Source organism: Odontesthes bonariensis, chromosome 14 (assembly GCF_027942865.1).
Source record: "Odontesthes bonariensis isolate fOdoBon6 chromosome 14, fOdoBon6.hap1, whole genome shotgun sequence".
NCBI classification, from domain to species: domain Eukaryota; kingdom Metazoa; phylum Chordata; class Actinopteri; order Atheriniformes; family Atherinopsidae; genus Odontesthes; species Odontesthes bonariensis.
Window position 1 is genome coordinate 21,837,771 of NC_134519.1, and position 27,529 is coordinate 21,865,299.

The following is a 27,529-nucleotide window of genomic DNA, read 5'->3' on the forward strand; positions in this document are numbered from 1 at the left end:
GGTTTCAGATAGGAAAGTGTTAAAAAGAAAAAGCACTCGGCGTCAAAATATCCTGGGAGAATGAACTGGTTTGTGTTGTTTTCTGATCAAAATGACAACCGGTTCTGTAAAAATGCTCAAAAAGGAGGTCATGTCTGTGCTTTTATGATATTTTGCCAACACCAGAACAGGAAAGAGGTGGGCTTTATCTCTGAAATGCCACCTTATCAAGTCTCTTGAAGAGTGAGTGGGTGGCTCACAGCATGCCTTTCCTAAAGCAGTGAGTGCCTGCCTCTCATGCACACTTAGAATCGGTGGTCCTTTTTTCTGTCGACTCTGTCTCTCTCTTTTTTTTTTTTTACATTTGATTTCTGATTCTGCCAAGACGGCTGCTGATTTAGACATGAAGAGCACGAACCGGACCCTCCTGCTTTCTCTTCTCACCAGATGCCGGCAAATTCTTGAGGACACAGATATCACCACCACTGAACAGCAGAGGAACAGGACTATTTCCAACGCCACAGTAAGTCCTCTGTCCAACACAAATCCAGCGTTCACCACCTCCAGAGAGACTTATGACAATGCGTACTTCTATATTCTATTTGTAATGGTCTTCTACTCCTTCCTCGCCATGACGCTGTTTAAGTGCTCTACAGGCAGTGATGAAGAGAAAAATGATCCTGATGAGGAGTTCATAAGCACTGGGCAGCCATCAACACAAACATTCAACACAGGCCACATGGCAGAGAAGTTTTACTTTGAAGAGGAAAGCAGCCTGTGAGCCACAGGCTTTCAGAGCAGAAAGGGGAGGAGGGGTATGGATGCATATGGGGGATGTTTTGACAGTCACCAAGCCAGAAAAACGTCAGTGCAGGCTACTCAGGCAGGACCTGCTAGTGATTTTGCAAAATCTGCAGTAACCCCTCCCGCTCCCGCCTTCAACTGACAATCAGAAATCTCACGCGAGCCGGCCGGTTGGAAGGCAGAAAGAGACGGTTGCCTCTGATGATCTAAGACAAGGGTGGAAACATGGAGAAGTGTGGGTCAGTGGCAGGCCGGAATCCCCTCCTGTGAGGCCCAATCAAGATCAATAACACCGGGGCCCTCAACATGCACACACCACAGGGAACCAGTGATACCTCATCAGAGTGCTAGTGTGGACAATACGGACACTGTGTGTGTGTATGTTTTCTAGAAAATCAGAGGAGAGTAAGAGTGTGTATTAATCTGTCATCCAATTTCACATTATACATTATTTTATTTCATTACGGGGAAAAACGTAATGAAGCAAAATAAAAAGCTTTTATTACACTACAGGACACGTTTGGTGAGAATAATAATAATAAAAAAAAAACATCTGATGGTATAGACAATGTATCTGATTAAAATAAAATGGCTTCCCAGCTCCAAATTGGTTCTAATCAGAGTCAAAGCTCCAGACAATACTGAGGAGTGAGCAACATTCCTTTGCCATTACATTGTAACTGATCTTTAGTGAGTCGATGCGCAGCTACAGCTCAACCTCTCTGTGACCCCATATGATCTAAGTTTACAAAGCTATGGCGAAATGTGAACCCAAGGCTCCCTCTGCAGAATGAAGTTCAATTGTGCAGCAGGTTATGACAACGGGCGCTTCTTATTTTGCGCCACACGTCGCAAACCTTACCTCCGCGGAGAGAGGGAGCCCGCTTCACCTTATCAGCTTGGCAGGTCGAGATCCTACCCGTGATTCACAGATTTACAGCCTGACAATGCATCAAAAAAGAAAAAGAAAAAAAAGGTAGTATGGGTCTTTTTCGCTGTTAATTCTCCGGGTCAAAGGTGGCTCTGAACTGTCAATGCTGGTCTAATTTGAACTATCCGCTCCTGCCGGTCCCCGAGGCCGTGTGGGGCTGTTTCCTTTTCGTCTCTCTTAATTAAATTTTTGCCTCATCCTCCTCCTATGAGGCGCTGGGGTCACCACGTGCACTCCCTACCTAGCCACACAGCTCTCCCTTTGTGTTTTTGAGAAATAATTTCCTAATATTTCCCATATTCACAGTTCTCCATTAAACTTTACCTGTTGCCAATGTGTGATTTTTTTATTCCATTTTATTCATTCATTTATTTAATTTTTTGTCTCGGATGGGCTTCATACACATGGTTTTCATGATGCTGAGCCTTCACAGCTGTAGCCTGGAAAATGATTTTTTTTTTTTTTTTGCCAGCAATACACGCATTTAAAGCCACGTGTGTGAAAGGAAACATTTTGCTTTGATTCTGTTATTGTCAACTTGCATATTAGAGTGTTTTAATGCCTCTTAGATTAAATTCAGCATCAATCATCATAGCTTTATTCAACTCCTTATAAGTAAAAACAGGCTGTCAGTTGACAGCCGTTTGGGTGTCAGGAGAAAGAAACAAGTCAATAAAATGTTGTAACAGCACAGGCTGTGAGCGCCATCACCGTCATCTAAACGTGGGAAACAGGGAATTTGCTGCCATCTGCTGGTCAAAGTGCAAAGTAACTAAATAGCAAACTGAGGTACATGCGGACTCAATATGCGGAGATGCTGCCTTAATTTAAAACTTTTACTTGATAAAAATTGTATTGTTCATGTAGTTTGATCATTGTGTCAATTGGGTGATCCCAAAATTAGCTAAAAAAAACCCCACATACCTAACTATACATACATACACACACATATATATATATATATATATATATATATATATATATATATATATATATATATATATATATATACATAACTATGTATATAACTTTATATAATGATTTATTAACAAGATTGCTCCAGAGATGGGAGGCAGGAGAACGTTTTTACAACATTGAGACGCAACTGGGAAAAGCTTTATGAGCCTCTTAGGGAAAAAAAACCCAAAAACCAATAAAACCAAAACAAAACATGATAAAACTTCACCAACAATCCCACTTTACACAGGCTAATCAGTTGAAAACAAACTCACCTGTCTGGAAACGTATTTCCTTTTGATGGCTCCCAGACCATGACAAACACAATCCACTAATCTGATGACATCAAAATTTTACTTTTTGGCCTCCTCAATTCTCAAGGCTTGGTTTCAACCCCTGAAACAACTATCGTTCCTCCCAGAACAGCACAGCTGTTGGATCTGAACAACCTGTTGCAAATATAGCACACCCACAAGTCTTGGAACAACAGCACTTTTCAGTGTTTTATTTTCTTATTGTGTGACCATAGTAGCAATACGTTTAAATCTGTTTCAGTGTGCTAGGTTCCCATTTACAAACAACTACGTTTTTACACCTATAAAGATGAAGTGTGTCTATAAAGAGGCAGCAGATTCAGTTAAATGATTTCCGATGCAACATTTCCATGAGAGCTAGTGAACATTGTATTATTTGGAAAATATCAATTCTTGTTTTCTTTCTTTTTTTTTCATTAATTGTATGAACTACATAGATGCACATTCATGGTGGTTATTCTTACATTCTCCCAAAACCATTCTCACATTTAACAGACATCCATCTCTTTTGCCAAGCATCAAACATGGAATTTTAGAGAGAAACAGGATTTTCCTTAAAGAGCTAAAGCAATGATTCTTGGAACCACCAAGACTTTTCGTTTAGATGGCTGTGTGACCAAACTGAGAAACTGTACAAATAAACCATTAGACCCAAGCTAACCGGGGACCCAATGGTGTGCAGAGTTTGGAGAGTTACAGGTGACAAGTGGTTGCAACATTTGCAGTTTACTTGTGTTTCTACCTGGCAGATGATCCATCAACTGAGCATTTTGGGAAATGTGAGAAAATCACAATGACTATCCTGTGGTGACTGTGAATGCTGAAAATGTGTTGGTAATTGCGGGTATAGATGCAGCATTGCTGTTTTCAGTCCTGGCTTGGCGGAAGCTATGTCTGTAGGTGGTAAATGGGTTGGGATGTTTTCTGGTGTAGGTACTGCGGTGTCAGAAACTGTGGATGTTGAGATTGAGCTGCCACCATGTGTTCTCCCTACGGAGTCCGTGGCTGATAGAACAATCCTTGCATAAACTGGTGTGGACGTAATAGTTGTGCTTGTAATGCTGAGCGGTGTAGTTGTAGAGAGTGGGGTTGCAAAAATAGTGCCCATATCCCATAGTGGAGATGATGCATTGCTGTTTGAATTGGGTGAAGTAGCAGAGACTGCAGATGCTGAAATTGTGCTGGAGTCTAGTGGAAGGAATGATGAGAATACACTAAAAAGAGAATTCATCACGAGTCATTACAAGTGAAAGTGCTATTTTTTTCCACAAATTTACAAATGCATTGTTAAGAGTGTGACACAAAAAACTGTGAATACAGTTGTTCTTTACAGTTTTATTTGTCTAGCACTTAAGAAACCATCTCGATCACTCATCAAACAGTGTCAGTGGAAATTTTGACAAATCCTTTAGTCTTTGAAATAGATTAAGAAAGTTTGTTTTTTATTATGACATAAGACATGATCATACCCAGAGCATACTGAGTTAAGCCGAGGACACAGAATGTCACAACATATTATTGTAGAGTGGCTTTCTTTCAGAGCATCAAAGTAACGGCGAAAAACTGTAAAAGGAAAAACAAAAAGACTCAAAAGTATGATAAGCAGTAAGATAAAACGTCCCTGTTTCCCACGTAAATGATTTACAAAAATGAAAAGATACTTTACTCCCTTGATTAACTGATGCTTAATGTTACACCGGACGTTATACATGTAGAAAATACTCACAACTCTTGTATGCACACCTAATAAAAAAAGAAATATTTACAGGACCGTGCACTGTGCATATTTGATGTTGCAGTGAAGTTAAAGCACCATCTGTGCCTGTGTTCTGAGCGTAAGTTGTTTCTCAAAAACGGTCACACAGCAAAAAAAAAAAAAAAGCAAAACACACATTCAATATTCCAGAGACCTCACAGAAATGTGTTCACTTCAAAACTATTTAGCCATAAAATTCACACAATGAAATTCAATTATTGTGAGTATTACAATATTCACCCATGCAATCATTTTTGTTGTTGCATGTTCAGAAGCATTGGTTGCCTTTGACCACACCGTCTAAATAAAGTAATTCTTCAATCAATGTTTTGCCTTTGGAGGAGTCTGTAAAATGATTAAGTGTTACAGTGAATAGACGGAAAACTATGAACAATTAGCACCATTGAAAGAGGTACAAGTAACATTTATATTAAACCCAAGTTTATGTCAAGCTTTAAGGCGATCTTCTTTAAAAAAACGCAAATAATGGATGATTATGGATTTTCTTATCAATATTTTTTGTGTTAATATCCAGTGTTTAATAAAATCAGCATAACATTGATATAAATGACACATTTAATTCCAATTTCTCTGATAAAACAAATGAGTAATTGTTTTTCTGACTTGTAAAGGGCCTAAGCCCTCTTTCTTAATGCACTTATCCCAGATGAGTGACTCCTTAGACTGAATGTGCTGAATGGAAATTCTTAATGTCAAACAGGAACGTCTCAGTAGAAGAAAATTGGTCATTGATGTCAAGATCACTGAATTTGATCATTAAATGTGATAATATTTTACTCACCAATGATGACAGGCAGCAAAGTTACCAAGAACATTAAATACATATGCATACAGCTCCAAGACTTTGTATAATCTGGTTAACAGATGCCAAGCAACGCACTGATATCATTGCCAAAGTAAATCATTCCCAAAGCTAGGAATAGATTTGAATTTGCTTGGTGATTCACTGATGCTTACTGGTTCCACATGTCGGCTGCAGGACGGACTCCAAAATCTTTATGACTTTTTTTAATAGAATAGGTCTTCATTGGCATTGTCACAGGTACAAAGAAATTAAAAGTGCTCTCAGTGCATCATTCATTGCGTCTGCATGAGAGTGTAAAATAAAAAATAAATTGCCATCCATTCTAACTCAAAGTGTCTGATTCACTACTTGCAGATACCTTCCAGCTAACCAACAGCCTGACCTATCATCTCAGAGCTTTGTCTGAATATAGAATATTTTTACTTTTTTGTTTAGGCTTTTAACTGCAACAGTTGAGACTTAACAGATAATTTTTTCTCGATAGTTGTGTAGTATTTTGCCACAGTACAGCTGCTGCCTCCACTGACAGAAACTAGTGGCACTTCTCAGGTGAGTTTCCTTTGACTGATTCTTATTGTGCAGTTCTCACAGTTCAGCTGGGGAAAGATGTCAAATAGAAACTGCAAGAAAGAAGAGACTCCTCGATTATAAAAGCACATGACTTTTTTGACACTGATACTGTGTGATAAATATTCAGTGGGGATTTATACTTACATTAGATAAAGCCTCAACAACCTCATCTTTGTTTCCATCACTGGATAAAAGAGAGGCTCTTAACTCAAGAATCACTGTTTGGGAATCTAAACAGGAGCAAAGTGGCAATGAATATGAATCATTATGGGAGCTGAATCTCTGAAATAGAAGTCTATGTCAGTGACTGTACCTGTGTCAGAGCTGGTGGTGGAAGCTGATGTTTTGTCAAAGTTATGGCCATCTGGTAAAGATGTGGTACTGGCTGCAGACAGTGTTGTTCCTGCCACAAATACAGATAGAAGGAAACTGTTAAAAGCCACAATTATTACTGACATCGGGGGCAGTGCCTCTGGACTTGCAGATCGGGGTGGTGGTCCCCCTCTTTAAAAAGGGGGGCCGGAGGGTGTGTTCCAACTATAGGGGGATCACACTCCTCAGCCTTCCTGGTAAGGTCTTTTCGGGGGTACTGGAGAGGAGGATCCGCCGGATAGTCGAATCTCGGATTCAGGAGGTGCAGTGTGGTTTTCGTCCTGGCCGTGGAACAGTGGACCAGCTCTATATCCTCGGCAGGATCCTGAAGGGTGCATGGGAGTTTGCCCAACCGGTCTACATGTGTTTTGTGGACTTGGAGAAGGCGTTCGACCGTGTCCCTCGGGGACTCTTCTGGGGGGTGCTCCGGGAGTATGGAGTGCCGGACTCCTTGATATGGGCTGTTCGGTCTCTGTATGACCGGTGTCAGAGTTTGGTCCGTATTGCCGGCAGTAAGTCGGACATGTTTCCTGTGAGGGTTGGACTCCGTCAGGGCTGCCCTTTGTCACCGATTCTGTTCATAATTTTTATGGACAGAATTTCTAGGTGCAGCCAGGGCGTTGAGGGGGTCCGTTTTGGCAACCTCAAAATGGGGTCTCTGCTCTTTGTGGATGATGTGGTTCTGTTGGCGTCGTCGGGCCGTGACCTTCAGCTCTCACTGGAGCGGTTCGCAGCCGAGTGTGAAGCGGCTGGGATGAGAATCAGCACCTCCAAATCTGAGACCATGGTCTTCGGCCGGAAAAGGGTGGAATGCTCTCCGGGTTGGGAATGAGATCCTTCCCCAAGTGGAGGAGTTCAAGTATCTCGGGGTCTTGTTCACAAGTGAGGGACGAATGGAGCAGGAGACTGACAGGCGGATCGGTGCGGCGTCTGAAGTGATGCGGGTTCTGCACCGGCCCGTCGTGGTGAAGAAAGAGCTGAGCCAGAAGGCGAAGCTCTCGATTTACCGGTCAATCTATGTTCCTACCCTCACCTATGGTCACGAGCTGTGGGTAGTGACCGAAAGAATGAGATCGCGAATACAAGCGGCCGAAATGAGTTTCCTCCGCAGGGTGTCTGGGCTCTCCCTTAGAGATAGGGTGAGAAGCTCGGTCATCCGGGAGGGGCCCGGAGTAGAACCGCTGCTCCTCCGCATCGAGAGGAGTCAGATGAGGTGGCTCGGGCATCTAGTGAGAATGCCTCCTGGACGCCTCCCTGGTGAGGTGTTCCGGGCCCGTCCCACTGGGAGGAGGCCCCGGGGAAGACCCAGGACACGTTGGAGAGACTATGTTTCTCGGCTGGCCTGGGAACGCCTCGGGGTCCCCCCAGAAGAGCTGGAGGAAGTGGCCGGGGACAGGGACGCCTGGGTTTCTCTGCTCAAGCTGCTGCCCCCGCGACCCGATCCCCGGAGAAGCGGAAGATGATGGATGGATGGAAATTGAATGCTTCATTTTTTCACTCAACATTTATTTAATTGAATGGAAAATGGGTATATGCTGCAGAGGATGCAGAAGGAGTCCACCTTAATATTTTCTTTTTTACTTGTCGGAGCACATAGATGAGATACAGAGTGAGATACGGAGTGAGATATGTCATATTTTGGAAACACTGTCTTGGCAAACCTTAGAAAGGCCCTCCTGCTGTTTATGCTGGTTCACTACCACTGTCAAGTGATTAAAACTGTGAAAACAAACGACAAAGCAAGAGTGTCTCAAGAAAGGAGACACACTGACCAGGGTTCACCAGAGCAGCCATAGCAATTGCTGAATTTAGAGAAAAAAAGTATACATGAGTACTCATAAAAGATACCATGTAGAGAGACGCCAAACAGCCTCGGGCATTCATACACTGAGCTGCAGTTAACAAAGTACCTTCCTATTGACTGCATTAAAATATATAAAAATGTTTTGTGATACTCTTTGTTCCAGAATGCCAGTCCAGTGGAATGTGCCTTGTCAGGTTTGTTGTTATGCATGAACCATTTCTTCCTCATTTCTGTGATTACATCGACTCTGCTGAAATTTGAGATTTGTGACATCAAATTGAATGCTTCATTTTTTTCACTCAACATTTATTTAATTGAATGGAAAATGGGTATATGCTGCAGAGGATGCAGAAGGAGTCCACCTTAATATTTTCTTTTTTACTTGTTGTCGGAGCACATAGATGAGATACAGAGTGAGATATGTCATATCTTTGAAACACTGCCTTGGCAAACCTTAGAAAGGCCCTGCTGCTGTTTATGCTGGTTCACTGTCACCTGAGACTCTAAATAAGCCATCTCTAATGTTCGTCGAATTCCACCTTTGCTTTAGTCATGAAAGACATTCATAGGGACAGTGACCAACCTGTAGCTGTGGATGCTGATGTTTTGAAGCCATCAGAAGGTGTAGATGTGGCAGCGCTGGTGGATTGGCTGGCAGCTGCTGTAGAAGACACTGTGGTCACAGCCACTTGTGTAGATGAAGTATTGCTGTTTGTGGAACTGGAGGCTGTTGTAGAAGAGTTCAGATGATAAAGATGGGGGCAATCAGTCAGTGTAGTTGCACTTTAGTTTCTTGCGCTGGATGTGATAAGGTTATGTCTCTTGTAATATTGTGTTCCTATGTGCTGGTGCATTTGTTGTATTATTGTTGAACTAGTTTGTTGCTAAGGAGGTCGACCCTATGGATGGTAAAGTTGTGCTCACGTTAAATAATGCTGACATTGTACTGTCTGCTGCAGAATTCGATGCTGTTCTGGTATGTGTTGTTTTAGTGGTGGTATGCTTGTTGTGCTTTGTGCTTCAGTAACAGACACTAAGAAAGCTTTGCTCTGAAATAGAAGTCTATGTCAGTGACTGTACCTGTGTCAGAGCTGGTGGTGGAAGCTGATGTTTTGTCAAAGTTATGGCCATCTGGTAAAGATGTGGTACTGGCTACAGACAGTGTTGTTCCTGCCACAAATAAAGATAGAAGGAAACTGTTAAAAGCCACAATTATTACTGAGCATGCCAGTGGGAATGGGACGCCATCATCATAGGCTCTGACACATTTGTAAACAAATTAACAGACACAAGAATTTATTGTTTAAAGAAAAGTTAACCAGTACATTTCTCTGGGTAGTGATTAAAACTGTGAAAACAAACGACAAAGCAAGAGTGTCTCAAGGAAGGAGACACACTGACCAGGGCTCACCAGAGCAGCCATAGCAATTGCTGAATTTAGAGAAAAAAAGTATACATGAGTACTCATAAAAGATACCATGTAGAGAGACGCCAAACAGCCTCGGGCATTCATACACTGAGCTGCAGTTAACAAAGTACCTTCCTATTGACTGCATTAACATATATAAAAATGTTTTGTGATACTCTTTGTTCCAGGATGCCAGTCCAGTGGAATGTGCCTTGTCAGGTTTGTTGTTATGCATGAACCATTTCTTCCTCATTTCTGTGACCACATCGACTCTGCTGAAATTTGAGATTTGTGACATCAAATTGAATGCTTCATTTTTTTCACTCAACATTTATTTAATTGAATGGAAAATGGGTATATGCTGCAGAGGATGCAGAAGGAGTCCACCTTAATATTTTCTTTTTTACTTGTTGTCAGAGCACATAGATGAGATACAGAGTGAGATAAGTCATATCTTTGAAACACTGTCTTGGCAAACCTTAGAAAGGCCCTGCTGCTGTTTATGCTGGTTCACTGTCACCTGAGACTCTAAATAAGCCATCTCTAATGTTCGTCGAATTCCACCTTTGCTTTTGTCATGAAAGTCATTCATGGGGACAGTGACCAACCTGTAGCTGTGGATGCTGATGTTTTGAAGCCATCAGAAGGTGTAGATGTGGCAGCGCTGGTGGATTGGCTGGCAGCTGCTGTAGAAGACACTGTGGTCACAGCCACTTGTGTAGATGAAGTATTGCTGTTTGTGGAACTGGAGGCTGTTGTAGAAGAGATCAGATGATAAAGATGGGGGCAATCAGTCAGTGTAGTTGCACTTTAGTTTCTTGCGCTGGATGTGATAAGGTTATGTCTCTTGTAATATTGTGCTCCTATGTGCTGGTGCATTTGTTGTATTATTGTTGAACTAGTTTGTTGCTAAGGAGGTCGACCCTATGGATGGTAAAGTTGTGCTCACGTTAAATAATGCTGACATTGTACTGTCTACTGCAGAATTCGATGCTGTTCTGGTATGTGTTGTTTTAGTGGTGGTATGCTTGTTGTACTTTGTGCTTCAGTAACAGACACTAAGAAAGCTTTGCTCTGAAATAGAAGTCTATGTCAGTGACTGTACCTGTGTCAGAGCTGGTGGTGGAAGCTGATGTTTTGTCAAAGTTATGGCCATCTGGTAAAGATGTGGTACTGGCTGCAGACAGTGTTGTTCCTGCCACAAATACAGATAGAAGGAAACTGTTAAAAGCCACAATTATTACTGAGCATGCCAGTGGGAATGGGACGCCATCATCATAGGCTCTGACACATGTGTAAACAAATTAACAGACACAAGAATTTATTGTTTAAAGAAAAGTTAACCAGTACATTTCTCTGGGTAGTGATTAAAACTGTGAAAACAAACGACAAAGCAAGAGTGTCTCAAGGAAGGAGACACACTGACCAGGGTTCACCAGAGCAGCCATAGCAATTGCTGAATTTAGAGAAAAAAAGTATACATGAGTACTCATAAAAGATACCATGTAGAGAGACGCCAAACAGCCTCGGGCATTCATACACTGAGCTGCAGTTAACAAAGTACCTTCCTATTGACTGCATTAACATATATAAAAATGTTTTGTGATACTCTTTGTTCCAGGATGCCAGTCCAGTGGAATGTGCCTTGTCAGGTTTGTTGTTATGCATGAACCATTTCTTCCTCATTTCTGTGACCACATCGACTCTGCTGAAATTTGAGATTTGTGACATCAAATTGAATGCTTCATTTTTTTCACTCAACATTTATTTAATTGAATGGAAAATGGGTATATGCTGCAGAGGATGCAGAAGGAGTCCACCTTAATATTTTCTTTTTTACTTGTTGTCGGAGCACATAGATGAGATACAGAGTGAGATATGTCATATCTTTGAAACACTGTCTTGGCAAACCTTAGAAAGGCCCTGCTGCTGTTTATGCTGGTTCACTGTCACCTGAGACTCTAAATAAGCCATCTCTAATGTTCGTCGAATTCCACCTTTGCTTTAGTCATGAAAGACATTCATAGGGACAGTGACCAACCTGTAGCTGTGGATGCTGATGTTTTGAAGCCATCAGAAGGTGTAGATGTGGCAGCGCTGGTGGATTGGCTGGCAGCTGCTGTAGAAGACACTGTGGTCACAGCCACTTGTGTAGATGAAGTATTGCTGTTTGTGGAACTGGAGGCTGTTGTAGAAGAGATCAGATGATAAAGATGGGGGCAATCAGTCAGTGTAGTTGCACTTTAGTTTCTTGCGCTGGATGTGATAAGGTTATGTCTCTTGTAATATTGTGTTCCTATGTGCTGGTGCATTTGTTGTATTATTGTTGAACTAGTTTGTTGCTAAGGAGGTCGACCCTATGGATGGTAAAGTTGTGCTCACGTTAAATAATGCTGACATTGTACTGTCTGCTGCAGAATTCGATGCTGTTCTGGTATGTGTTGTTTTAGTGGTGGTATACTTGTTGTGCTTTGTGCTTCAGTAACAGACACTAAGAAAGCTTTGCTCTGAAATAGAAGTCTATGTCAGTGACTGTACCTGTGTCAGAGCTGGTGGTGGAAGCTGATGTTTTGTCAAAGTTATGGCCATCTGGTAAAGATGTGGTACTGGCTGCAGACAGTATTGTTCCTGCCACAAATAAAGATAGAAGGAAACTGTTAAAAGCCACAATTATTACTGAGCATGCCAGTGGGAATGGGACGCCATCATCATAGGCTCTGACACATTTGTAAACAAATTAACAGACACAAGAATTTATTGTTTAAAGAAAAGTCAACCAGTACATTTCTCTGGGTAGTGATTAAAACTGTGAAAACAAACGACAAAGCAAGAGTGTCTCAAGGAAGGAGACACACTGACCAGGGTTCACCAGAGCAGCCATAGCAATTGCTGAATTTAGAGAAAAAAAGTATACATGAGTACTCATAAAAGATACCATGTAGAGAGACGCCAAACAGCCTCGGGCATTCATACACTGAGCTGCAGTTAACAAAGTACCTTCCTATTGACTGCATTAAAATATATAAAAATGTTTTGTGATACTCTTTGTTCCAGAATGCCAGTCCAGTGGAATGTGCCTTGTCAGGTTTGTTGTTATGCATGAACCATTTCTTCCTCATTTCTGTGACCACATCGACTCTGCTGAAATTTGAGATTTGTGACATCAAATTGAATGCTTCATTTTTTTCACTCAACATTTATTTAATTGAATGGAAAATGGGTATATGCTGCAGAGGATGCAGAAGGAGTCCACCTTAATATTTTCTTTTTTACTTGTTGTCGGAGCACATAGATGAGATACAGAGTGAGATATGTCATATCTTTGAAACACTGTCTTGGCAAACCTAAGAAAGGCCCTGCTGCTGTTTATGCTGGTTCACTGTCACCTGAGACTCTAAATAAGCCATCTCTAATGTTCGTCGAATTCCACCTTTGCTTTAGTCATGAAAGACATTCATGGGGACAGTGACCAACCTGTAGCTGTGGATGCTGATGTTTTGAAGCCATCAGAAGGTGTAGATGTGGCAGCGCTGGTGGATTGGCTGGCAGCTGCTGTAGAAGACACTGTGGTCACAGCCACTTGTGTAAATGAAGTATTGCTGTTTGTGGAATTGGAGGCTGTTGTAGAAGAAATAAGATGATAAAGATGGGGGCAATCAGTCAGTGTAGTTGCACTTTAGTTTCTTGCGCTGGATGTGATAAGGTTATGTCTCTTGTAATATTGTGCTCCTATGTGCTGGTGCATTTGTTGTATTATTGTTGAACTAGTTTGTTGCTAAGGAGGTCGACCCTATGGATGGTAAAGTTGTGCTCACGTTAAATAATGCTGACATTGTACTGTCTGCTGCAGAATTTGATGCTGTTCTGGTATGTGTTGTTCTAGTGGTGGTATGTTTGTTGTGCTTTGTGCTGCAGTAACAGACACTGAGAAAGCTTTGCTCTTATTGGCTAGAGTAGATTTATTACAGCCTGTATTTTGCCGCTTGCTGCAGCAGCATGTGTGTTGGTTACTGAGGTTGTTCTCACTTATAGTGGTGCAGATGTTGTAGTGAGCTGAAATGCGGATATTTACAAAAATACCACCACTGTTTTAGTTGGACCCGCTTATTTGTGCTTTGTTTAAAGTACTGAATATAAAATTTGCATGAAAAATCAGAAATACTGTCACAATCTTAGATGGTAAACTGACACAAACTCCAGTTTTTATACTGTGTGTTATACTGTATACTATCATACTCACATTGTATGCAGGTTGATGTGTAGTCAGCACAGCAGTCATTAAGTGATACACAGACCTGGTCACAGTAGCATCCTCTAAAGCAGCTGTTGTTTTGACCAGAGCAGCACAGCACTGGTGGACCTGCACAGCCTGCAAATACAAGTTCAGTAGGGCAGATATTTGTAACTTTGACTGTCGGAAACAATTTCAAGATAATATAACTATAACTAACTATATACAAGAGTATATAACTATCCCACTTCAGAAAAAATACAAACCCACAGAGAAGTAATTAATTTTCCAGATTGGGGAATTTGTGAAAGATTTAGTAGAGTTTTTTTGGGTGATGCGATATGCTGGCAAAGGTCACTACACAAAAAAAGAGAGTGGTGAAAATAGATGCAGTAGGAATAAGTGAAACAGAAAAAAGCTGATCAATCTTCTGTATTATATAATTGCAATCAGGGAATACAATGTATGTAGTAATGTTGTATTATTTCTGTTGAACTGTTGGTAATACCTGTTGGATTTGTTGCGGTTACTGGAGCTAGAAAAAATACAAAGTAAAGAGGATAATAAGAGGTTGATTTATTTAAATAAAACATTTAAAATAATATTCAAAGAATGTGAGTGCCATCTATACATACAGCAGAGGGCTTATACATATAATAAAAAGTGCAGTATGTTAGTGTCATTGGGTAAATGAGAAACACATTGTAAAAAGCATTATACAACCAAGAATTCATTTAAAAAGCATTGAAAGTCCAGACATTTTACCCATTTATTTAAATCTGCACTTGTTGTTGACTAATAGATACATTCATTCATTTTTCTTTTGAAATGACTGGATTAGTAAACAGGGATAAGACTGTATGAGAAGGTGCTGTGGATGTTACCAGTTGAACTGTTGGTAATGCCTGTTTGATTAGTTGCAGTTACTGGAGCTAGAACAATTACAAAGCAAAATAATAGGTTGATTTATTTGAATAAAAGATAAAATGATATTCAAAGACTGTAAGTGAAATTTATGCATACAGCACAGAGCTTATACATATTATTAAAAGCGCTGTATGTTAGTGTGATTGTGTAAATGAGAAACACATTGTAAAGAGCTTGATACAACCTAGAACTCATTTAAAAAGCATTGAGAGGTCCTGACATTTTACCCATATATCTAAAATCTGCACTTGTTGTTGACTAATAGATACATCCATCCATCCATCCATCCATCCATCCATCCATTTTCTGTACCCGCTTAATCCAACTATCAGGTCATGGTGGGGCTGGAGCCTATCCCAGCGCTCATTCGGGCGAGAGGCGGGGTACACCCTGGACAGGTCGCCAGTCCATCACAAGGCCACACAGAAACAAACGAGACAAACAATCACACACACGCTCACACTCACCCCTAGGGACAATTTTAGATACACCAATTAACCAGACATGCACGTTTTTGGACAGTGGGAGGAAGCCGGAGTACCCGGAGAGACTAATCGATACATTCATTCATTTTTCTTTTGAAATCACAGGATTAGTAAACAGGGATAAGACTGTATGAGAAGGTGCTGTGGATGTTACCTGTTGAACTGTTGGTAATACCTGTTGGATTTGTTGCAGTTACTGGAGCTAGAACAATTACAGAGCAAAATTATAGGTTGGTTTATTTGAATAAAAGATACAATGATATTCAAAGAATGTAAGTGGCATTTGTGCATACAGCAGAGGGCTTATACATATAATGAAAAGCGCTGTATGTTAGTGCGGGTAACTGAGAAACACATTGTAAAGAGCTTGATACAACCTAGAATTCATTAAAAAAGCTTTGAGAGGTCCAGACATTTAACCCATTTATTTAAAATCTGCACTTGTTGTTGACTAATAGATACATCTATCCATCCATCCATTCATTTTCTATACCCGCTTAACCCAACTATCAGGTCGTGGTGGGGCTGGAGCCTATCCCAGCGCTCATTCGGGCGAGAGGCGGGGTACACCCTGGACAGGTCGCCAGTCCATCACAAGGCCACACAGAAACAAACGAGACAAACAATCACACACACGCTCACACTCACCCCTAGGGACAATTTTAGAGACACCAATTAACCAGACATGCACGTTTTTGGAGAGTGGGAAGAAGCCGGAGTACCCGGAGAGACTAATAGACATTCATTAATTTTTCTTTTGAAATCACAGGATTAGTAAACAGGGATAAGACTGTATGAGAAGGTGCTGTGGATGTTACCTGTTGAACTGTTGGTAATGCCTGTTTGATTTAGGGTTAGAAGGGTTAGAAGCCTTACAGGGTTGTTTTGATGCAACCGATTGGATTTCTCTTTGTAAGCCACATGGAGAGGACATTAATGCCATGACTGAGTGTGTGACTGACTATATAAACTTCTGTGTGGACAACACCATCCCCACCAGAACAGTGAGATGCTTCCCTAATAACAAACCCTGGATCACCAGTGAGCTAAAGGAACTATTGAACAGGAAAAAAAGAGCCTTTAGGGAGCAAGACAGGGAGTTACTGAGGAGTATACAGAAGCAGCTCAAAGTCAAGATCAGAGAGAGCAAGGAGGTGTATAGAAAGAAGCTTGAGAGTAAACTGCAGAGGAACAATATCAGAGATGTGTGGTCAGGAATGAAGAAGATCACAGGCCTCAAACAGAGGGAGGATCGGATGGATGGAAGTCTGGACAGAGCAAATGAGCTGAACACATTCTTCAACAGGTTCAGTTCAGGAACAAGCTCACCATCCTCCCCTCCTGTTCCCAGCCAAAGAGACATCCCACCCTCCTCTGACCCACAGCTTTCCTGTAACATCTCCATCTCCACCTCAGTCATGGATTCTTCTGCTTCCACTAGTTTGTCATCAACCCAATCAGGAGATGCTGCTGTCCCCTTTGCCTCCCCCTCCCACTTTTCTGTTTCTAGAAGTCAGGTGAAGAGGCAGTTGGAAAGACTGAACCGGAACAAGGCTGCAGGTCCAGATGGTGTCAGCCCCCGAGTCCTGAAGGCCTGTGCAGAGCAGCTCTGTGGGATTCTGCAACACCTTTTCAACCTTAGCTTGACCCAAGAGAAGGTACCACTGTTGTGGAAGACATCCTGTCTGGTTCCGGTACCAAAGAAAACTCACCCTTCAGATATCAATGACTACAGACCTGTTGCACTGACATCCCACATCATGAAGGTCCTGGAGAGACTCCTGTTGACCCACCTGTGTAAGCAAACCAGCACATATCAGGACCCCCTGCAGTTTGCTTATCGCCATGGAGTTGGAGTTGAAGACGCTATCATACACCTGCTTCAACAAACCCACTATCATCTGGATAAAGCAGGCAGCACTGTGAGGATCATGTTCTTTGATTTCTCCAGTGCATTTAACACAATCCAGCCTGATCTGCTTAGTCTGAAACTCCAGAAGACTCAGGTGGAGGCCTCAACAATCACCTGGATTAATGACTACCTGACAAACAGACCACAGTTTGTCAGACTGAAGAATTGTGTGTCTAACCAGGTGATCAGCAGCACAGGAGCACCACAGGGGACTGTACTCTCACCATTTCTTTTCACTCTGTACACTTCAGACTTCCAGTACAAGTCAGACTCCTGTCATCTACAGAAATATTCAGATGACTCTGCAGTAGTCGGGTGTATCAGAGATGGACAAGAAGCTGAGTACAGAGAGCTGGTGGACCGCTTTGTGGCATGGTGTGGGAACAATCATCTCATCTTGAATGTTAACAAAACAAAGGAGATGATTGTAGATTTCAGGAGAAACAAGGTCAGATCAAACCCTGTTTCCATCATGGGAGAAGAAGTGGAGGTGGTTGAGGAATATAAATACCTTGGTGTTCATGTGGACAACAGACTGGACTGGAGACACAACAGTGAAGCCATCTACAAGAAAGGACAGAGCAGACTGTACTTCTTGAGGAAGCTAAGGTCCTTCAAGGTTTGCAACAAGATGTTGCAGATCTTCTACAAGTCTGTTGTTGAGAGCGTCATTTCCTCTTGCGTCATCTGTTGGGGCAGCAGCATCAGAACCAGGGACCTAAAAAGACTCAACAACCTGATAAGGAAGGCTGGTTCTGTTCTGGGGACGACTGTGGAACCTCTGGAGACAATAATGCAAAGAAGGATTTTGCATAAAATCAAGAGAATTATGGACAACCCTGAACATCCTCTCCATGAGACTGTTATCAGAAAACAGAGTCTCTTCAGTCAAAGGCTTCTTCAGTTTGGATGCAAAACGGACCGCTACAGGAAATCTTTCCTGCCCACAGCCATCAGCATCTATAATAACTCTTTGATTTAATTGAGCTACATCAACATTTAATTTCCCTCTGGGATAAATAAAGTATTTTTGAATTGAATTGAATTGAATTTGAATTTGTTGCAGTTACTGGAGCTAGAACAATTACAAAGCAAAATAAGAAGTTGATTTATTTGAATAAAAGATAAAATGATATTCAAAGACTGTAAGTGAGATTTATGCATACAGCACAGAGCTTATACATATTATTAAAAGCGCTGTATGTTAGTGTGATTGTGTAAATGAGAAACACATTGTAAAGAGCTTGATACAACCTAGAACTCATTTAAAAAGCATTGAGAGGTCCTGACAGTTTACCCATATATCTAAAATCTGCACTTGTTGTTGACTAATAGATACATCCATCCATCCATCCATTCATTTTCTGTACCCGCTTAACCCAACTATCAGGTCATGGTGGGGCTGGAGCCTATCCCAGTGCTCATTCGGGCGAGAGGCGGGGTACACCCTGGACAGGTCGCCAGTCCATCACAAGGCCACACAGAAACAAACGAGACAAACAATCACACACACGCTCACACTCACTCCTCGGGACAATTTTAGAGACACCAATTAACCAGACATGCACGTTTTTGGAGAGTGGGAAGAAGCCGGAGTACCCTGAGAGACTAATAGACATTCATTAATTTTTCTTTTGAAATCACAGGATTAGTAAACAGGGATAAGACTGTTTGAGAAGGTGTTGTGGATTTTACCTGTTGAACTGTTGGTAATACCTGTTGGATTAGTTGCAGTTACTGGAGCTAGAACAATTACAAAACACAATTATAGGTTGGTTTATTTGAATAAAATATAAAATGATATTTAAAGACTGTAGGTGGTATTCATGCATACAGAAGAGGGCTTATACATATAATAAAAAGCGCTGTCTGTTAGTACGGGTAAATGAGAAACACATTGTAAAGAGCTTGATACAACCTAGAACTCATTTAAAAAGTATTGAGAAGTCCAGACATTTTACCCATTTATTTAAAATCTGCACTTGTTGTTGACTAATAGAGACATTCATTCATTTTTCTTTTGAAATGACTGGATTAGTAAACAGGGATAAGACTGTATGAGAAGGTGCTGTGGATGTTACCTGTTGAACTGTTGGTAATGCCTGTTGGATTCGTAACTGTTATTTGAGCTAGAAAATGAGAAAACAGAATAATAGATTAATTCATTTGAAGGACAGAAAAAAAAGTTTTAGGCTCTGGTGGCACACCTAACTAAAGCAGGCTGAAAAAACTCCATTGTTCAGTATTTCCTGTAAGATGCCACAGGTGGCTTTAGGAGTGACACTAAAACAACATGTTTTTTTGTTGAACAGGTGAATTAATGTAGCAATATAAGATTCTATTTGTTGCTAAGCAGTGGGTGGACAACATTAGCAATGGTCACTCTCTCCAACTTGACTGCCATGTCAGTAATGTTACACACTGTTCCTCTGACTTCTGCGACTGGGCTGGTACTGAATGCCAAGCCAAGTATTTGCCAGATGCCTAACCAGGTATTTTACGTCCCAACCTTGACCAGATTTTTTAATTTGTGAAATATTTTGTGGAAATGTGACAGAGTTGGCATGGTTACCGGATATGCTGGCAAGCATCACTACTAAAGGAATGATAGGATTGACAATAGATGGAGCTAAGTTAAGTGAAACAGATCAAGCTGACTAAACTGTTGTAATGTTTATTCAAACAGTGAGTACAGTGTATGAAGTGATGCTGTATTATTACCAGTTGAACTGTTGGTAATACCTGTTGGATTTGTTGCAGTTACTGGAGCTAGAACAATTACATAGCACAATAAGAAGTTGATTTAATTGAATAAAAGATAAAATGATATTCAAAGACTGTAAGTGAAATTTATGCATACAGCAGAGAGCTTATACATATTATTAAAAGCGCTGTATGTTAGTGTGATTGTGTAAATGAGAAACACATTGTAAAGTGCTTGATACAACCTAGAATTCATTTAAAAAGCATTGAGAGGTCCTGACAGTTTACCCATATATCTAAAATCTGCACTTGTTGTTGACTAATAGATACATCCATCCATCCATCCATTCATTTTCTATACCCGCTTAACCCAACTATCAGGTCGTGGTGGGGCTGGAGCCTATCCCAGCGCTCATTCGGGCGAGAGGCGGGGTACACCCTGGACAGGTCGCCAGTCCATTACAAGGCCACACAGAAACAAACGAGACAAACAATCACACACACGCTCACACTCACCCCTAGGGACAATTTTAGAGACACCAATTAACCAGACATGCACGTTTTTGGAGAGTGGGAAGAGGCCGGAGTACCCGGAGAGACTAATAGACATTCATTAATTTTTCTTTTGAAATCACAGGATTAGTAAACAGGGATAAGACTGTTTGAGAAGGTGTTGTGGATTTTACCTGTTGAACTGTTGGTAATACCTGTTGGATTAGTTGCAGTTACTGGAGCTAGAACAATTACAAAACACAATTATAGGTTGGTTTATTTGAATAAAATATAAAATGATATTTAAAGACTGTAGGTGGTATTCATGCATACAGAAGAGGGCTTATACATATAATAAAAAGCGCTGTCTGTTAGTACGGGTAAATGAGAAACACATTGTAAAGAGCTTGATACAACCTAGAACTCATTTAAAAAGTATTGAGAAGTCCAGACATTTTACCCATTTATTTAAAATCTGCACTTGTTGTTGACTAATAGAGACATTCATTCATTTTTCTTTTGAAATGACTGGATTAGTAAACAGGGATAAGACTGTATGAGAAGGTGCTGTGGATGTTACCTGTTGAACTGTTGGTAATGCCTGTTGGATTCGTAACTGTTATTTGAGCTAGAAAATGAGAAAACAGAATAATAGATTAATTCATTTGAAGGACAGAAAAAAAAGTTTTAGGCTTAGTGGCACACCTAACTATAGCAGACTGAAAAAACTCCATTGTTCAGTATTTCCTGTAAGATGCCACAGGTGGCTTTAGGAGTGACACTAAAACAACATGTTTTTTTGTTGAACAGGTGAATTAATGTAGCAATATAAGATTCTATTTGTTGCTAAGCAGTGGGTGGACAACATTAGCAATGGTCACTCTCTCCAACTTGACTGCCATGTCAGTAATGTTACACACTGTTCCTCTGACTTCTGCGACTGGGCTGGTACTGAATGCCAAGCCAAGTATTTGCCAGATGCCTAACCAGGTATTTTACGTCCCAACGTTGACCAGATTTTTTAATTTGTGAAATATTTTGTGGAAATGTGACAGAGTTGGCATGGTTACCGGATATGCTGGCAAGCATCACTACTAAAGGAATGAGAGGATTGACAATAGATGGAGCTAAGTTAAGTGAAACAGATCAAGCTGACTAAACTGTTGTAATGTTTATTCAAACAGTGAGTACAGTGTATGAAGTGATGCTGTATTATTACCAGTTGAACTGTTGGTAATACCTGTTGGATTTGTTGCAGTTACTGGAGCTAGAACAATTACATAGCACAATAAGAAGTTGATTTATTTGAATGAAAGATAAAATGATATTCAAAGACTGTAAATGAAATTTATGCATACAGCACAGAGCTTATACATATTATTAAAAGCGCTGTATGTTAGTGTGATTGTGTAAATGAGAAACACATTGTAAAGTGCTTGATACAACCTAGAATTCATTTAAAAAGCATTGAGAGGTCCTGACAGTTTACCCATATATCTAAAATCTGCACTTGTTGTTGACTAATAGATACATCCATCCATCCATCCATTCATTTTCTATACCCGCTTAACCCAACTATCAGGTCGTGGTGGGGCTGGAGCCTATCCCAGCGCTCATTCGGGCGAGAGGCGGGGTACACCCTGGACAGGTCGCCAGTCCATTACAAGGCCACACAGAAACAAACGAGACAAACAATCACACACACGCTCACACTCACCCCTAGGGACAATTTTAGAGACACCAATTAACCAGACATGCATGTTTTTGGAGAGTGGGAAGAGGCCGGAGTACCCGGAGAGACTAATAGACATTCATTAATTTTTCTTTTGAAATCACAGGATTAGTAAACAGGGATAAGACTGTTTGAGAAGGTGTTGTGGATTTTACCTGTTGAACTGTTGGTAATACCTGTTGGATTAGTTGCAGTTACTGGAGCTAGAACAATTACAAAACACAATTATAGGTTGGTTTATTTGAATAAAATATAAAATGATATTTAAAGACTGTAGGTGGTATTCATGCATACAGAAGAGGGCTTATACATATAATAAAAAGCGCTGTCTGTTAGTACGGGTAAATGAGAAACACATTGTAAAGAGCTTGATACAACCTAGAACTCATTTAAAAAGTATTGAGAAGTCCAGACATTTTACCCATTTATTTAAAATCTGCACTTGTTGTTGACTAATAGAGACATTCATTCATTTTTCTTTTGAAATGACTGGATTAGTAAACAGGGATAAGACTGTATGAGAAGGTGCTGTGGATGTTACCTGTTGAACTGTTGGTAATGCCTGTTGGATTCGTAACTGTTATTTGAGCTAGAAAATGAGAAAACAGAATAATAGATTAATTCATTTGAAGGACAGAAAAAAAAGTTTTAGGCTTAGTGGCACACCTAACTAAAGCAGACTGAAAAAACTCCATTGTTCAGCATTTCCTGTAAGATGCCACAGGTGGCTTTAGGAGTGACACTAAAACAACATGTTTTTTTGTTGAACAGGTGAATTAATGTAGCAATATAAGATTCTATTTGTTGCTAAGCAGTGGGTGGACAACATTAGCAATGGTCACTCTCTCCAACTTGACTGCCATGTCAGTAATGTTACACACTGTTCCTCTGACTTCTGCGACTGGGCTGGTACTGAATGCCAAGCCAAGTATTTGCCAGATGCCTAACCAGGTATTTTACGTCCCAACGTTGACCAGATTTTTTAATTTGTGAAATATTTTGTGGAAATGTGACAGAGTTGGCATGGTTACCGGATATGCTGGCAAGCATCACTACTAAAGGAATGAGAGGATTGACAATAGATGGAGCTAAGTTAAGTGAAACAGATCAAGCTGACTAAACTGTTGTAATGTTTATTCAAACAGTGAGTACAGTGTATGAAGTGATGCTGTATTATTACCAGTTGAACTGTTGGTAATACCTGTTGGATTTGTTGCAGTTACTGGAGCTAGAACAATTACATAGCACAATAAGAAGTTGATTTATTTGAATGAAAGATAAAATGATATTCAAAGACTGTAAATGAAATTTATGCATACAGCACAGAGCTTATACATATTATTAAAAGCGCTGTATGTTAGTGTGATTGTGTAAATGAGAAACACATTGTAAAGTGCTTGATACAACCTAGAATTCATTTAAAAAGCATTGAGAGGTCCTGACAGTTTACCCATATATCTAAAATCTGCACTTGTTGTTGACTAATAGATACATCCATCCATCCATCCATTCATTTTCTATACCCGCTTAACCCAACTATCAGGTCGTGGTGGGGCTGGAGCCTATCCCAGCGCTCATTCGGGCGAGAGGCGGGGTACACCCTGGACAGGTCGCCAGTCCATTACAAGGCCACACAGAAACAAACGAGACAAACAATCACACACACGCTCACACTCACCCCTAGGGACAATTTTAGAGACACCAATTAACCAGACATGCATGTTTTTGGAGAGTGGGAAGAGGCCGGAGTACCCGGAGAGACTAATAGACATTCATTAATTTTTCTTTTGAAATCACAGGATTAGTAAACAGGGATAAGACTGTTTGAGAAGGTGTTGTGGATTTTACCTGTTGAACTGTTGGTAATACCTGTTGGATTAGTTGCAGTTACTGGAGCTAGAACAATTACAAAACACAATTATAGGTTGGTTTATTTGAATAAAATATAAAATGATATTTAAAGACTGTAGGTGGTATTCATGCATACAGAAGAGGGCTTATACATATAATAAAAAGCGCTGTCTGTTAGTACGGGTAAATGAGAAACACATTGTAAAGAGCTTGATACAACCTAGAACTCATTTAAAAAGTATTGAGAAGTCCAGACATTTTACCCATTTATTTAAAATCTGCACTTGTTGTTGACTAATAGAGACATTCATTCATTTTTCTTTTGAAATGACTGGATTAGTAAACAGGGATAAGACTGTATGAGAAGGTGCTGTGGATGTTACCTGTTGAACTGTTGGTAATGCCTGTTGGATTCGTAACTGTTATTTGAGCTAGAAAATGAGAAAACAGAATAATAGATTAATTCATTTGAAGGACAGAAAAAAAAGTTTTAGGCTTAGTGGCACACCTAACTAAAGCAGACTGAAAAAACTCCATTGTTCAGTATTTCCTGTAAGATGCCACAGGTGGCTTTAGGAGTGACACTAAAACAACATGTTTTTTTGTTGAACAGGTGAATTAATGTAGCAATATAAGATTCTATTTGTTGCTAAGCAGTGGGTGGACAACATTAGCAATGGTCACTCTCTCCAACTTGACTGCCATGTCAGTAATGTTACACACTGTTCCTCTGACTTCTGCGACTGGGCTGGTACTGAATGCCAAGCCAAGTATTTGCCAGATGCCTAACCAGGTATTTTACGTCCCAACGTTGACCAGATTTTTTAATTTGTGAAATATTTTGTGGAAATGTGACAGAGTTGGCATGGTTACCGGATATGCTGGCAAGCATCACTACTAAAGGAATGAGAGGATTGACAATAGATGGAGCTAAGTTAAGTGAAACAGATCAAGCTGACTAAACTGTTGTAATGTTTATTCAAACAGTGAGTACAGTGTATGAAGTGATGCTGTATTATTACCAGTTGAACTGTTGGTAATACCTGTTGGATTTGTTGCAGTTACTGGAGCTAGAACAATTACATAGCACAATAAGAAGTTGATTTATTTGAATGAAAGATAAAATGATATTCAAAGACTGTAAATGAAATTTATGCATACAGCACAGAGCTTATACATATTATTAAAAGCGCTGTATGTTAGTGTGATTGTGTAAATGAGAAACACATTGTAAAGTGCTTGATACAACCTAGAATTCATTTAAAAAGCATTGAGAGGTCCTGACAGTTTACCCATATATCTAAAATCTGCACTTGTTGTTGACTAATAGATACATCCATCCATCCATCCATCCATCCATTTTCTGTACCCGCTTAACCCAACTATCAGGTCATGGTGGGGCTGGAGCCTATCCCAGCGCTCACTCAGGCGAGAGGCGGGGTACACCCTGGACAGGTCGCCAGTCCATCACAAGGCCACACAGAAACAAACGAGACAAACAATCACACACACGCTCACACTCACTCCTCGGGACAATTTTAGAGACACCAATTAACCAGACATGCACGTTTTTGGACAGTGGGAGGAAGCCGGAGTACCCGGAGAGACTAATAGATACATTCATTCATTTTTCTTTTGAAATCACAGGATTAGTAAAAAGGGATAAGACTGTATGAGAAGGTGCTGTGGATGTTACCTGTTGAACTGTTGGTAATGCCTGTTGGATTCGTAGCTGTTATTTGAGCTAGAAAATGAGAAAACAGAATAATAGACTAATTCATTTGAAGGACAGAAAAAAAAGTTTTAGGCTTAGTGGCACACCTAACTAAAGCAGGCTGAAAAAACTCCATTGTTCAGTATTTCCTGTAAGATGCCACAGGTGGCTTTAGGAGTGACACTAAAACAACATGTTTTTTTGTTGAACAGGTGAATTAATGTAGCAATATAAGATTCCATTTGTTGCTAAGCAGTGGGTGGACAACATTAGCGATGGTCACTCTCTCCAACTTGACTGCCATGTCAGTAATGTTACACACTGTTCCTCTGACTTCTGCGACTGGGCTGGTACTGAATGCCAAGCCAAGTATTTGCCAGATGCCTAACCAGGTATTTTACGTCCCAACCTTGACCAGATTTTTTAATTTGTGAAATATTTTGTGGAAATGTGACAGAGTTGGCATGGTTACCGGATATGCTGGCAAGCATCACTACTAAAGGAATGAGAGGATTGACAATAGATGGAGCTAAGTTAAGTGAAACAGATCAAGCTGACTAAACTGTTGTAATGTTTATTCAAACAGTGAGTACAGTGTATGAAGTGATGCTGTATTATTACCAGTTGAACTGTTGGTAATACCTGTTGGATTTGTTGCAGTTACTGGAGCTAGAACAATTACAAAGCAAAATAATAGGTTGATTTATTTGAATAAAAGATAAAATGATATTCAAAGACTGTAAGTGAGATTTATGCATACAGCACAGAGCTTATACATATTATTAAAAGCGCTGTATGTTATTGTGATTGTGTAAATGAGAAACACATTGTAAAGTGCTTGATACAACCTAGAACTCATTTAAAAAGCATTGAGAGGTCCAGACAGTTTACCCATATATCTAAAATCTGCACTTGTTGTTGACTAATATATCCATCCATCCATCCATCCATTCATTTTCTATACCCGCTTAACCCAACTATCAGGTCGTGGTGGGGCTGGAGCCTATCCCAGTGCTCACTCGGGCGAGAGGCGGGGTACACCCTGGACAGGTCGCCAGTCCATCACAAGGCCACACAGAAACAAACGAGACAAACAATCACACACACGCTCACACTCACCCCTAGGGACACCAATTAACCAGACGTGCACGTTTTTGGACAGTGGGAGGAAGCCGGAGTACCCGGAGAGACTAATAGATACATTCATTCATTTTTCTTTTGAAATCACAAGATTAGTAAACAGGGATAAGACTGTATGAGAAGGTGTTGTATTATTACCTGTTGAACTGTTGGTAATGCCTGTTGGATTAGTTGCAGTTACTGGAGCTAGAACAATTACAGAGCAAAATTATAGGTTGGTTTATTTGAATAGAATATAAAATAAAATTTAAAGAGTGTAGGTGGTATTTATGCATACACCAGAGGGTTTATACATATAATAAAAAGCGCTGTATGTTAGTGCGGGTAAATGAGAAAACATTGTAAAGAGCTTGATACAACCTAGAACTCATTTAAAAAGTATTGAGAAGTCCAGACATTTAACCCATTTATTTAAAATCTGCACTTGTTGTTGACTAATAGAGACATTCATTCATTTTTCTTTTGAAATGACTGGATTAGTAAACAGGGATAAGACTGTATGAGAAGGTGCTGTGGATGTTACCTGTTGAACTGTTGGTAATGCCTGTTGGATTCCTAGCTGTCATTTGAGCTAGAGAATGAGAAAACAGAATAAAAGATCAATTCATTTGAAGGACAGAA

General features: G+C 40.4%; 1 protein-coding gene and 1 long non-coding RNA gene across 35 annotated transcripts; one reads left to right on the top strand and one right to left on the bottom strand.

The window, feature by feature from the left end:
* Nucleotides 1-271: 271 nt before the first annotated feature.
* LOC142399094 (uncharacterized) lies at nucleotides 272-4,872 on the top strand. Its single transcript, XR_012772845.1, has 2 exons — nucleotides 272-502; nucleotides 626-4,872. It is a non-coding gene; the product is annotated as an uncharacterized LOC142399094 (long non-coding RNA).
* On the bottom strand, nucleotides 4,306-27,529 carry LOC142399091 (uncharacterized). Of its 34 annotated transcripts, none has more exons than XM_075483514.1 (30): nucleotides 27,432-27,529; nucleotides 27,047-27,094; nucleotides 26,411-26,437; nucleotides 25,751-25,798; nucleotides 25,077-25,124; nucleotides 24,438-24,485; nucleotides 24,052-24,099; nucleotides 23,384-23,431; nucleotides 22,745-22,792; nucleotides 22,359-22,406; nucleotides 21,691-21,738; nucleotides 21,052-21,099; nucleotides 20,666-20,713; nucleotides 19,998-20,045; nucleotides 19,358-19,405; nucleotides 18,972-19,019; nucleotides 15,519-15,566; nucleotides 14,837-14,884; nucleotides 14,461-14,487; nucleotides 13,962-14,090; nucleotides 13,196-13,339; nucleotides 12,260-12,349; nucleotides 11,763-11,906; nucleotides 10,827-10,916; nucleotides 10,330-10,473; nucleotides 9,394-9,483; nucleotides 8,897-9,040; nucleotides 6,451-6,540; nucleotides 6,282-6,367; nucleotides 4,306-6,187 (listed from the first exon to the last, which is right to left on the bottom strand). In XM_075483514.1, the coding sequence occupies exons 1-30, from the start codon at nucleotides 27,472-27,474 to the stop codon at nucleotides 6,113-6,115; spliced, it is 2,091 nt and encodes a 696-aa protein (XP_075339629.1). In that variant the 5' UTR covers nucleotides 27,475-27,529; the 3' UTR covers nucleotides 4,306-6,112. The 34 variants fall into 34 exon arrangements, with proteins under 34 accessions (XP_075339629.1, XP_075339632.1, XP_075339637.1 ...); XM_075483517.1 differs by having other exon boundaries at nucleotides 25,098-25,124; nucleotides 26,390-26,437; XM_075483522.1 differs by having other exon boundaries at nucleotides 23,405-23,431; nucleotides 24,073-24,099; nucleotides 26,390-26,437.